General features: G+C 37.9%; 1 protein-coding gene across 2 annotated transcripts in view; it reads right to left on the bottom strand.

Moving 5' to 3' along the window:
• TMEM45A (transmembrane protein 45A) overlaps window positions 1-14,527 on the bottom strand; it is a 115,404-nt gene that overhangs the window by 11,836 nt on the left and 89,041 nt on the right. For both annotated transcript variants that reach the window (XM_027559258.1, XM_027559163.1), the window contains exon 5: window positions 4,874-5,019. In XM_027559258.1, the coding sequence (XP_027415059.1) occupies window positions 4,874-5,019 (146 nt within the window). The remainder of the gene's footprint in view (window positions 1-4,873; window positions 5,020-14,527) is intronic.

The raw sequence follows: 14,527 nt of genomic DNA, 5'->3' as shown, positions 1-14,527 counted from the left end.
ATTTCAGCCTATACTATGAAGTTGTAAAATCAAAACAGTACGATATTGGCATTAAAAGATCGATGTCACAGAACAGATAGCCTAGAAACAGACCCACACATAATATGGGCAGTCAATTTACAATAAAGAAGGCACAAATACAAAGTAGGGAAAGGCCAGTCTCTTCAAAAATAGTGCTGGGAAAACTGGATAGCCACATGCAAAAGAGTAAAACTGGACCACTGTCTTACATCATACACAAAAATTAGCTCAACTAAGATATTTATATAAGTTTATAATATTTTATGCTTTATGTAATAGAATATTACTCAGCCATAAAAAAGAATGGACTGGACCTTAAGGGTATTATGTTAAGTGAAATAAGGCATAGAGGAAGAAAAATTCCATATGATTTTAGTTATCTGTGAGATGGGAAAAACAAATGAACAAACAAAACACATAGATACAGGGAACAGACTGGTGGTTGCCAGAATGTGGAGAGGTGGGCATAAATAGATGCAGAGTATCAGGAGGCACAAACTTCCCAGTTATGAAATAAATAAGTCTTATAGTTTTCAAAGTATAGGTCTTGTGTCTCCTTCAGTAGGTTTATTCCTAAGTATTTTATTCTTCTTAATGAGATGGTAAATGGGGTTGTTTCTTGAATTTCTCTTTCTGATCTTTCATTGTTAGTGTATAGAAATGCAACAGATTTATGTGTACTAATTTTGTGACCTGCAACGACCAAATTCATTGATGAGCTCCAGTAGTTTTCTTTAGGATTTTCTATGTATAGCATCTTTAGGATTTTTTGTATATAGCATCATGTCATCTGCAAACAATGACAGTTTCACATCATCTTTTTCCAATTCGGATTCTGTTTGTTTTTCTTCTCTGATTGCCATAGCTAGGACTTCCAAAACTATGTTGAATAGAAGTGGCAAAAATGGACATCCTTCTCTTGTTCCTGATCTTAAAGGAAATGCCTTTACCCTTTCACTGTTGAGTATAATGTTAGCTGTAGGTTTGTCATATATGACCTTTGAGGTATGTACTCAAATTATGTTGAAGTATGTACCCAAATCCCAAAGAAAGGCAATGCTAAAGAATGCTCAAACTACCACACAATTGTATTTATCTCACATGCTAGTAAAGTAATGCTCAAAATTCTCCAAGCCAGGCTTCAGCAATACGTGAACCGTGAAGTTTCAGATGTTCAAGCTGGTTTTAGAAAAGGCAGAGGAACCACAGATCAAATTGCCAACATCTGCTGGGTCATCAAAAAAAGCAAGAGAGTTCCAGAAAAACATCTATTTCTGCTTTATTGACTATGCCAAAGCCTTTGACTGTGTGGATCACAATAAACTGTGGAAAATTCTGAAAGAGATGGGAATACCAGACCACCTGACCTGCCTCTTGAGAAACCTATATGCAGGTCAGGAAGCAATAGTTAGAATTGGACATGGAACAACAGACTGGTTCCAAATAGGAAAAGGAATATGTCAAGGCTGTATATTGTCACCCTGCTTATTTAACTTGTATGCACAGGACATCATGAGAAACGCTGGGCTGGATGAAGCACAAGCTGGAATCAAGATTGCCGGGAGAAATATCAATAACCTCAGATACGCAGATGACACCACCCTTATGGTAGAAAGTGAAGAGGAACTAAAGACCCTCTTGATGAAAGTGAAAGAGGAGAGTGAAAAAGTTGGCCTAAAGCTCAACATTCAGCAAACGAAGATCATGGCATCCGGTCCCATCACTTCATGGCAAATAGATGGGGAAATAGTGGAAACAGTGTCAGACTTTATTTTCTTGGGCTTCGAAATCACTGCAGATGGTGATTGCAGCCATGAAATTAAAAGACGCTTACTCCTTGGAAGGAAAGTTATGACCAACCTAGACAGCATATTAAAAAGCAGAGACATTACTTTGCCAACAAATGTCCATCTAGTCAAGGCTATGGTTTTTCCAGTGGTCATGTATGGATGTGAGAGTTGGACTGTGAAGAAAGCTGAGCACTGAAGAATTGTTGCTTTTGAACTGTGGTGTTGGAGAAGACTCTTGAGAGTCCCTTGGACTGCAAGGAGATCCAACCAGTCCATCCTAAGGGAGATCAGTCATGAGTGTTCATTGGAAGGACTGACGCTAAAGCTGAAACTCCAATACTTTGGCTACCTCATGCGAAGACTTGATTCATTGGAAAAGACCCTGATGCTGGGAGGGATTGGGGGCAGGAGGAGAAGGGGATGACAGAGGATGAGATGGCTGGATGGCATCACTGACTCAACGGACATGAGTTTGAGTGAACTCCAGGAGTTGGTGATGGACAGGGAGGCCTGGCGTGCTGTGATTCATGGGGTCGCAAAGAGTTGGACACAACTAAGCGACTGAACTGAACTGAACTGATGTACCCAAATTATGTTGAGGAATGTACTCTCTATGTACACTTTCTGAAGAGTTTTTTAATCATAAATAGGTGTTGAATTCTGTCAAAAGATTTTTCTGCTTCTTGAAATGATCATGTCACCTCACACCAGTCAGAATGGCCATCATCAAAAAAATCCCCAAACAATAAATGCCGGAGAGGGTGTTGAGAGAAGGGAACCCTCCCAGACTGTCAGTGGGAATATGAATTGGTGCAGCCACTATGGAGAACAGTATGAAGGTTCCTTAAGAAGCTAAAAATAGAGCTACCATATGATTCTACAATCCCACTCCTGGGCATATACCCAGAGAAAATCACGGTCCAAAAGGATACATATACCTCAATGTTCATTGCGGCACTATTTACAACAACCAAGACATTTAGGAAGCAACCTAAATGTCCATAGACAGAAGAATGGATTAAAAAATTTGTGGTAAGTATATATAAAGGAATATTACTCAACCATGCAAAAGAATGAAATAATGCCTTGTGCAGCATCATGAATGAACCTAGAGATTGTCATACTGAGTGAAGTAAGTCAGAGAAAGCAATATCATATAATATTGCTTATACATGGAATCTAAAAAGAAAGGACATAAATGAACTAATTTACAAAACAGACATAGACTCACAACAGACTTAGAGAAGGAACTTACAGTTATGGGGGGAGGAATGGGGGATATTTAGAGAGTTTGGGGTTGACATGTACACACTATTATGTTTAAAATGGATAACCAACAAAGTCCTACTATATAGCACAGGGAACTCTGCTCAATTTCCTATAACAACCTAATGGGGAAAAGAATTTGAAAAAGAATAGATACATGTATATGTAGAACGGAATTACCTTGTTGTACACCTGAGAATAACACAGCCTTGTTAACCAACTGTACTCCGATATGAAATGAAAAGTTAAAACATGAAAATAAAAGAAATAAATCATGGGAATGTTATATATAGCATGGTGACTATAATCAATAATATTGTATTGTAGATTTGAAAGTTGCTAAGAAAGTAAATCTTAAAAGTTCTCATCACGAGAAAAAAAGTGTTTGTAAATTTGTATGGTGACAAATGGTATGCTGCTGCTGCTGCTAAGTTGCTTCAGTCATGTCTGACTCTGTGTGACCCCATAGACGGCAGCCCACCAGGCTCCCCCGTCCCTGGGATTCTCCAGGCAAGAACGCTGGAGTGGGTTGCCATTTCCTTCTCCAATGCATGAAAGTGAATGGTATAACTAGACTTATTGTGGTGGTCATTATGCAATGTATATAAAAGTTGAATCATTATGTTGAACACCTGAAACTTGTATAATGTTGTGGGTCAATTGTGCTGTATTTAGTTGCTCAGTCGTGTTCAACTCTTTGGAACCCCATGGACTGTAGCCCATCAGGCTTCTCTGTCTATGGGGATTCTCCAGGGAAGAATACTGGAGTGGGTTGCCATGCCCTCCTCCAGGGGATCCTCCCAATCCAGGGGTCGAACCCAGGTCTCCCACATTGCAGGCAGATTCTTTACCACCTAAGCCACCAGGGAATCCCCAAGAAATACTGGAGGGGGTAGTCTATGCCTTCTCCAGGGATCTTCCTGACCTAGGAATTGAACCAGGGTCTCCTGCATTGAAGGAGGATTCTTTCCCAGCTGAGCTACCAGAGAAGCCCCATGTCAACTGAACTTCAATTTAAAAAGAAATCTACCATAGGAACCAGAAAAAAAAAAAAAAAAACAAAGACAAGAAAAAGAAGAATCTTCATTGAGTTCTTATTATGTTGTAGGCAGTTTAAATACATGATTTTCATTTAGGTCTCCATTTTTTAAACAACAAAACTGATATTTAAGGTGATTAAATAATCTACCCTAATATAGCTGACAAGCAGCAAAGCTAGAATATGGGTTCTTAGCAATCTGTATATTGCTCCTCATCCATCATGAAACATTGTATCAAAGTCCTTGTAAAAACATGGATCATTTAACTGAATCTTACTGTTAGAAGTATTGCAGTAAATGTCAAATTAATCAGATACTCAAACTTAATGGGAGACATACATGTTTGTCAAGAATGACCACAAGCTTGGGAAATTCCATAACTGAGGTATGCATGGGGAAATGGAGGGGGCTCACTGCAAGTATGGGGAGGACCATGTGGAAAAGAAAACAGCATATGCAAAGACATGGAGGCACAGAAGAGTGTGTTGAAGGGTGATGCATAGGTTAGGAGCACAGCAGAGACACTTTTTAGCTATTCCAACTTTAAACCAAATTTATTCTTTTTATTGGAAATGTCTGTGCTTATAGACAATTTTCTGCTATATTACTCTGTTTTGTGGAATGCTAAGGAGTGAAATACCTCTTTGAACTTAAATTTCAGTACTGTTGAATCTTTTTTTTTTTTTCAGTACTGTTGAATATTAATGATCATATCCCAAAAAATAGAACTTCCACGAACAAAAAGCACTAACTTACCAGGTGACAAAGACATAAATTGCTCCAACGATGCTAATGGCTGTTGCATAATGCCAACAAAAGCATATGGAGAGAAACATAACGTTGTCATGATCCATTAAATCCCATGCAGGACCTCCACCGGGAGGATAAAGGATAAACCCAATCTGTAATTTAAAACAAGAGCACACATTAAGAAGTACCAGCCATATTCCCAAAGATGGTGCAGTTCAAAATGTTTCATTTCAAGATTAATGGTAACATAACTCCCATTATCTGAGATGCTACAGATAAGAAACTCTACCTGTTTTACTAAAATGGACAATATCTACTAGTTAATTCTTTTGGAAAAATGTTAAGGATATTTATAGATCAATTTTCAAGATATGAATAGTAATCATCTCTGGATATTGGTGGACTTTCAGAGAATATACTAGGATTCCAAGTTGCTCAGCTTCACTAAATTATTTCAAAGTCAGAGTTTTGAAAAACAGGTTTTAAAATAAACAAAGCCTTTAATCCATTTTGAGTTTATTTTTCTGTATGGTGTTAGAAAGTGTTCTAGTTTCATTCTTTTACAAGTGGTTGACCACTTTTCCCAGTACCACTTGTCAAAGAGATTGTCTTTTCTCCATTGTATATTCTTGCCTCCTTTGTCAAAGATATGACCCAGAGGGATGGTATGGGGAGGGAGGTGGGAGTGGGGTTCAGGATTGGTAACATGTGTACACCCATGGCAGATTCATGTTGATGTGTGGCAAAACCAATACAATATTGTAAAGTAATTAGCCTCTAATTAAAATAAATAAATTTAAATTTAAAAAAATAATAAAAAAATAAAATAAACAAAGCCCATGGGTAACATTATATTCATACTGAAAGCTTATCTCCTAAGATCAGGAACAAGACAAGGGTTTCTTATTTTACAAATTCTACTTAACACTGTACTAGAAATTCTAGCCAGTGCAATTAGTCAAGAAAAATTGATAAAGCACATCCACATTATAAAGGAAGAAGTAAAACTATCTATATTCACAAATGACATGATCTTATATACATATAATTATAAAGAATCCACAAAAAAACCTATTAGAGCTAATAAATAAATTTAGCACACTTGCAGGATACAAAATCAACACACAAAAGATGCAATGAACAATCCAGAAAAATTGTTAGGAAAACAATTCCACTAATAATAGCACTTAAAAGAATAAAATACTTGGGAATAAATTTAAGCAAGGAGGCTCAAGATTTGTACCTTGCAAACTACAAAACATTGTTGAAAGAGATCAAAGAAGATCTAAATAAATGGAGTATAGCCAGGGGTCGTAAGAGTCAGACACAACTTAGCAAATAAACCATCATTACACCATATATAAAAATAAACTCAAAATGAATCAAAAACCTAAATATGAGAACTAAAATCATAACTCTTAGAAGAAAACACAAGGAAAAAGCTTCATGTCCTGGGATTTGGTACTGATTTCTTAGACATGACACCAAAACACACCAAAATTTAAAACTTATGCACATCAAAGGACAGTATCAGGAAAATGAAAAGACAACCCTTAGCATAGGAGGAAATTTTGCAAATCATATATCTGATAAGGAATTGATATCTAGAATATATTAAGAACTCCTAAATCTCAACAAAAAGCCAAAAAAAAAAAGCCAAACAAAATTTTAATGGGCAAAGGACTTGAAGACTCATTTCCCCAAAGGTGTTTAAATCCTCAATAAGCTCAAGAAAAAAATTATAAACATCATTAGTTATTAGAGAAATGCAAATAAAAACCACTATGAAATATCACTTCACACCCCCTAGAATGGTATTAATAATAGTAAGTAACAAGTGTCAGTAAGGATATGGAGAAATTGGAATCCTTACATGTTGCTACTGAGAATGTAAAATGATACATATATGCGTGCCCAGACTTGTCTGACTCTTTGTGACCCCATGGCCTGTAGCCCTCCAGGCTCCTCTCTCCATGGGATTTTCCAGGCAAGAATACTGGAACGGGTTGCCATTTCTTACTCTAGAAGATCTTTCCAACCCAGGGACCAAACCCATGTCTCTTGCATCTCCTGCATTGACAGGCAGATTCTTTTCCACCGTACCACCTGGGAAGCCCATAAAAATGATACAGCCATGTGGAAAACAATTTGACAGTTTCTCAAAAAGTTAAAGTAGAATATCATTTTAGATACTGTATTTACCCAAAATAACTGAAAACAGGTATCCAAACATCTACACAAATGTTCAAAGCAGCATCATTCACAAGGGCCACAGTTGAAAACATTCCAATTGTCCATCAACTGATAATGAACAAGCAAAATGTGGTATTTCCATACCACAGAATATTATTCAGCCATAAAAATGACATTAACTTATAATGCAACATGGATGAACCTTGAAAACATTATGTTAGAGAAAGAAGATAGGCACAAAAGGTAATATATTGTATAGTTCTGTTTGTATGAAATAACCAGGATAGGTAAACCATAGAGAAACAAAGCAAATTAGTGGTAACCAGGGACTGGAAGGAAAAGAAAAGGGAATGACTAGTTAATGGATCTGGGGTTTCCTTTCAGGGTGATGAAAATATTTTAGAACTAAACAGAGGTGAGAGTTGCACAACACTGTGACTGTACTAAATGTTGCTGAATTATACACTTTAACAAGCATAAAATGTTGCTAGAGGGGAGAAGGTTCCGGGGATGAGAGAACTGGTGAGGGAGATTAAGAGGTACAAATTTCCAATCACAGAACAAATGAGTTCCAAGTATGAAATGTATACTGTTGGAAATATAGTCAATAATTATGTAATATCTTTGTATAGTGGCAGATAATAGATCCAGATACTACATGGATATTAGATCTGAGGGATCATGTTGAAATGTATAGAAATATCAAATCACTATGTTGGGCATGAGGAACTAACATAGTGCTCTAGGTCAGTTACACTTCAGAAACAAACTTATAGAAAAAGAGATCAGATTTGTGGTTACCAGAGGTGGGAGGTGGGGTAAAGGGAATTGGATGAAGGCAGCCAATGGGTATAAACTTCCAGTTATAAGATAAATAAGTGATATAATGTACAATGTGATCAATATAATTAACACTGCTGTATGTTATGGAAGTTAAGAGAGTAAATCCTGAGATTTCTTATCACAGGAAACAATTTTTTTCAATGTCTTTAATTTTGTTTCTACATGAGATAATGGATAGTCACTAAACTTATTTTGGTAATCATTTCATTAAGTAAATGACATCATTGTGCTGTACATCATAAACTCATACAGTGTTGTATGTCAATTATTCTTTAATAAAATTGAAAAAGCAAGGAAGGAAGAGAGGGAGGGAGGAATTTAATTCTGTTATGTGAATTTTACTCCAATAAGAAAAGTAAGATAAATAAATGATACGTAGATAGACAGAGGAACAGATGTCAGGTTTGAGATCTAAATGAAATACAAAATCAAGATAATTACATGGATAATTGTACAAAAGTCTACCATATATTAGCTAACTATGTGTCAGTTACTGTGCTTAGGAGATTTCTCTACTATGGCCCTTCAATAATATATTATTATCCCAAGTTAATGTAATGTTATCCTCATTAACAAGACTGGAAAATTGGGTGGTTTAGTAATTTGCTTCTGATCATAAATCTAATAAATGTAATCTTACTGGGGGAAAAAAAAGCATTTTAGTTTATAATATTGAGTGAAACCATTTCTGTTGGAAATTTCCAGTAATATGAATAAATCAGGGAAAAGTAAGAGTTATGCCTTAATCACATGTTCCTATTTCCCATTTGAAAGGTTTCCCTTTAGGGAATTCCCTGGTGATCCAGCAGCTAAGATTCTGTGCTCCCAATGCGGGGGGTCTGGGTTCTATCCCTGGTCACAGAACTAGATCTCATGTGTCACAACTAAGAGTTTGCATGCTGAAACTCAGGATCCTGAATGCCCAACAAAGATCAAAGATCCTGTGTGCTGCAACTAAGACTCAGCACAGCCAAATAGATAAATATTTAAAAAATAAAGGATTCCCTTTAGTTGGAAGGAGAACTGCCACTGGTACTTCCTGGAAGATGTACCACCATGTGTCAGGCACTGTAACCTCACTCAGGCACATAAACTTCACCCTAATTCTCATCCTCACAACCACCCCAAGAAGAGGGTGTCATCATCCCCATATCAAAGAGGGTAGAACTGCAACTCAGAGACTTTGGTCATGTCCCCAATATTACAAAACAGCTGATTGACTAACAGGGTTCCAAGCCAGGAGGGCCTGCCTCCAGAACTCTGTGTGCTCCTTCTTCTACCCAACATGCTCTTTCATCATTTAGCCTTTCTCCATGGGGCAATGTGGCTTGGACACAGTGGCTTGGAAGGACAGTGGCTTGGACACCAGGGTCTGAGTGAGTCATCTCAGCAGTTTGATACAGTTTGAACAATCGGTACTGAGACATAGTTGGTCCCATGAAGACATGGTACTGTCTCTCCCTTAAAACACAGATTATAGACTGGCAGATCCTGAGCCACATCTATATCACAGATGTGCTTTGCCTGCCCTGCACATTTTAAAAAATAAGTTGAATTAATTCCCAATGCTTGAAAAATTAGGGAACTTCACGCAGAAGTCCATAGTTTCAGCTTACTTCTAAAAATAGAAATATCTGGCCACACCAGACCTGTATTTCAAAGCATGAACAGCAACATGTATTCTCCATTGATTCATCATTCAGGTTGGTAGCTGCCTGACCAAGTGGAGCAGTCCAGAGGCCTTCATTTTTACACTGGTGCTATGTACTTTATTTATTAACCAATGTCACATTCATAAATTTTTCTAAAATATCAAAGCTGACAGACTCCTTTTGTTGTGTCTATTTTATAGATAAGAAATCTAAGTAAGGTGCAAACCTGCCTCTGGGTCTCCAAACAATCACAAAGGCACTTGCATCATTGCAAGAGCTCAGGACTCTGCATAAGGGCAGGGCTCCATTCTAAAGGGTTGAGTAATTAACAAAAGAGAGATCAATCATCAAATTAGAAATCTGAGCCTACAGTACCCATAAACTCCAGGAGGAGAATGCCACCCAGCTGCTTTGCCTGCTGTTTGGACATATCTGTGTTTTGTAATACCCCTTTATAATACTTCAAGGAAAGCTCACAGTGGAAACCAAAGTGATCAGAGCCCAGGTCCCTGAAGGCCCTGGAAGAAAAAGAGACTTTCTAGCTCCTCTGTGCTCACTGTTTGGAAATGACAATAAGGAAACTCAAACCATGTAGTCAATTCTCAGTTTAAGGGGCCCAGCCATTTCAACCAGGGTGTCAGAACTGCTTCTCATGTTTTCCTCTCACATCAATACATGGAGGTTGACAGAGAAATCTGTGTCAACCAAAGGCCTTTTGAGAGGTTGAGTTTAATGACCTAGTTAGTTTAAGGACTAGCTCTCCAGTTCCCACCCATCAGTCTCACTTGTGTTCCTTCAATGCCATTCACATTACTCACCTATCCCAGCCTGGGGAGTGATCAACTCCAGCTCCCAGAGGGAAGACATAACAGTTGTTGTGGGTTAAATCATTCCTTCTAAAAGGGCGTGTTGAAGTCCTAACCCCTGATACCTGTGAATGTAACCTCATTTGGAAATAAGGTCTTTGTAGATAACATTCAGATGAGGTCATATTGGATCAGAATTGACCATAAATCCAGTGGTGAGTGGGGCTTCTGTGATAGCTCAGTTGGTAAAGAATCTGCCTGCAATGCAGGAGACCCTGGTTTGATTCCTGGGTTGGGAAGATCTGCTGGAGAAGGGATAGGCTACCCACTCCAGTATTCTTGGGCTTCCCTTGTGGCTCAGCTGGTAAAGAATTCACCTACAATGTGGGAGACCTAGGTTCGATCCCTGGGTTGGGAAGAAGGCTGCCCACTCCAGGATTCTGGCCTAGAGAATTTCATGAACTGTATAGTCCATGGGGTCACAAAGAGTTGGACACAACTGAGCGACTTTCACTTTCCAGTGATGAGTGCCCTTATAAGAGGTCCATGTAAAGACACAGGTACACAGAAATACACAGGTGTGACTCTGGAGGCAGGGATTGGAATTATGCTACCAACAGGCCAAGGAAAGTCAAGGATTGCTGGCAACTGACAAATTCTCCCTTGGGGCCCCCAAGAAAGAACCAACCTGCTGACAACTTGATTTTTAGTTCTATCTCCCAGAACAGTGAAGTCTTCCTGCTTGTTGGAATTTGTTATTGCAGCCCTTGTACACTAATACAGGGGCTAAGGCTGAAATAAGCAGAAGAGTATCACCTGTCCTAAAGCTCAAACCTGGACACACTGGTGACTCTCACTTATCTTTCAAACCCCAACTAAAGTTCACCTTCTCCTAGAAGATTTCTCAACCCTCTTCCTATGGAATTAATAGTATCTCCTCAAGGCAGAGGCATTTTCAGGTTGGAACATTTCATTCAAGCAACAGTCTCATAAGATATCATTACTATTTTTTAGTTGAGGAATCTTAAGCACACAGAGCAGTTAGTCTATGGTCATGTGATTAATATGGTAGATCCAGAATTCAGATCTGGGTCCGCCTGACCTGGACTCACAGACTTCTCCCTTCATGCCACAGTCACAACTGTTTTTTGAGTTTCCAAAATAAAATCCCTCCCAGGTGTGTTGTCCTCTTTCCTTGATTCTCTCTGCACTGTGGTCCTCACACTGGGAATGACAAAGTACAAAAGTGAGCTTTAGAAATACTCATTCACAAACAGACTCAGAAAACATGATTCATGGAATAAATAAATGTGCCTGAGAGATTTTTTTTAACCTTTTCTAAATTGCCTTTGATTAGGCTTTTGAGAAAAATATATTTGGCTGTAATGTGGTTCAAGAAACCATTTTGATAGGTGGGGAGGGGAACTCCCTTCAGGTTTGTCTATTACTTAATCATTTATATATGAGCTATTTTAAATAATGGCCACTGTGGGTATTTTCCTCATTCTGTTCACCTCTCCATATTTATGGTTCCAAGAACCCAGGTGTACCTTTTCTCTAATCTGTCTATATATTGTTTATTAATCACATATGGAGAAGTAGCAAGAGAAAAAATATGCTGAAAAGCAAATCACAGTGTAATAGTATTACCTGAGATAGAGTTTGGGGCATAAACATTCATAGCAACAAAACATGGAAGCAAAATAAATTCACCTAAGCCCCTGAAACATTTTTGTTTCAGAGGAAACTAACAGGGAGAGGGCAGGGGAGGAGACGTATTGTTGTTAAACCTGCCTTTCCCGCCAGTGTGTGTGTTTGCATTGGTATCAAATGTTCATTTTCCTTTAAGTCCCAAACTAATCTAGGCATAATGACAGATGGAAAGTTTTTAAATGATCTTGGATTTATGCCCAAAGATTCTAACCTCAAATCTCTTCCTTAGAAAAGCTCTTGGGGAAATATGAAAATATTATTCCTCTGCCAGAAGGAACAATATTAAGCCAGCCTATGGCCTGGAGAATCCCAGGGACGGGGGAGCCTGGTGGGCTGCTGTCTATGGGGTCACACAGAGTCAGACACGACTGAAGCGACTTAGCAGCAGCAGCAGCAGCATGGTCAGTTATGAAAGCTCACAGCTTCCTCCCTCAGATAGTTAATCAAACATTAATGATTAAAGAAGCACTAAATAGTTTCATTCATTCTGAGCTTATCTTTATTATTCCTTTTTTCAACTCTGGGTTTCCCCCTTTCTCCTTACTTTCTAACTTCTTTATTTGCATATTTAGCTCTTTAAAAACTTGATTTAGTAAATATATGGAGAATCGTCAACCCAACAAAGATGGAATATACTATTTTTTCAAATACATGGAACATTTACTGCCAGTGACATTGGGCTACATTCCAAAGGCAGTCTCAACACATTTTAAAGGGAACACATACAAAGCAATAGAATTGCAAATAAACAATAAAAAAGAAAGAATATTTTGGGGAAACTGAAAAGTATGCTCCTAAATAACTCATAAATTAAAGAGGAAAGCACACAGAAAATGCAACATTCAAAATTTCCCAAGAGTGAAATCTCACAGGAGGTAGCTAAAGTAATATATAGAAAAGGAATTCTATAGAAAGGTATGGGGCTTCCCAGGCAGCTCAGCAATAAAGAATCCACCTGTTGTGCAAGACCTGGGCTCAATCCCTGGGTTGGGAAGATCCCTTGGAGGAGGGCATGGCAACCCAGTACTCTTGCCTGGAGAATCCCATGGACTGAAGAGCCTGGCAGGTTATAGTCCATAGGGTCGCAAAGAATCAGACAGGACTGAAGCAACTGCGGACACATGCAGTCTTAGATGTATTATATGTGAAAATAAGAAAATTAAATATAAGTGAATATTCAACTCAAAAAACTAGAGAGAAAGAGAAGACAACCTTATGACATTAAAGAAAAAACTGAAAATAAGGAGAAATTGACAAATCCATAACTAATATAAAATTTTAACAGATCTCTATCAGAAAGTGAAAGATCAACTGAATGAGAAGCAATTAGAAACAGAGAATACATAAACATACAATTAAAAAGAGTTCCAAGAGCCTGCCTTTACCCCACATTGAGAGGAATTTTTAATTTCCTTTTAGTTTCCCTGGAGCCAAACAACCAGCCATCATATCTACCCCAGACCTGGAGTCCATAGGCCTGCAGTCCATATCTTCTCCAACTATGCATTCCTATTCTGTCTGGCCCGCCGGTGGCTTGCCCTACTTTGGGTTGTTTAATTGAACTACATATTTTTTACCCTCTTACTTTCATTTAGTTTTCTCTTTTTTAATATCTTTTTAATTTCATAGGTATTTTTGATAGTTTATGTATCATTGTTATATGTTTGAGTCAGAGGAGATTTGCTGAAGCATAAACCCACTTGTCATCTTGGTCAGAAGTTACCACTGTTGAATTTTTTTTCATTTATTTTTAGTTTTGATCAGCAATACATGCACAATATACAGTAAAGTATTCCCATCAAGAGATACAGAATGCATAATTATGTTTTACATGCCATTCTATTTAGCTTCCCAACAGATGATAAATAATCTCACAATGCAACTTCTGTATACCAGCTGGTTAAATTTACCGATTATAAATTTTATCACATGATAAGTAATTTTTTACTTTTTCTATATGATTTTTCCTTCAAAATAACCCTTGAATCTAGCTCTTTACTCGCCTTGAATCTAGCTCTTTCTACTCTCCCACAAGCTTAAATATCACATCTTTCCTAGCTACCATTTCGACCATGATATTTCTCTGCCCCTTGCCCACAAGGGCATTGTTATCACTCTTCACTGAAATGCAAATCCCTGGAAGAACCTCATCATCCCATATCCTTGAACTTTAGTGACTAAAAATCTCCTTTAAGAAATCTTCTGTCATTAAACCACATTCACCTTTCATCCCAGACTTTCATTATATCTATATATGTATATTGGATTATGACTTATCAGTCTCTATAAAATAGTAGTCCCCAATCTTTTTGGCAACAGGGACTAAATTCGTGGAAGACAGTTTTTCCATGAACTAGGGTGGAGGAAGTGAGAGTTTCAGTTCAATTCAAGTGCATTATATTTATTGTGTACTTCATGTTTTTTCATATTATATCAGCTCCTCCTCAGATCAG

This window comes from Bos indicus x Bos taurus, chromosome 1 (assembly GCF_003369695.1).
Source record: "Bos indicus x Bos taurus breed Angus x Brahman F1 hybrid chromosome 1, Bos_hybrid_MaternalHap_v2.0, whole genome shotgun sequence".
Classification (NCBI taxonomy): domain Eukaryota; kingdom Metazoa; phylum Chordata; class Mammalia; order Artiodactyla; family Bovidae; genus Bos; species Bos indicus x Bos taurus.
The sequence above is the reverse complement of the archived record's forward strand: the minus strand, read 5'-3'. Positions and strand labels throughout refer to the sequence as shown.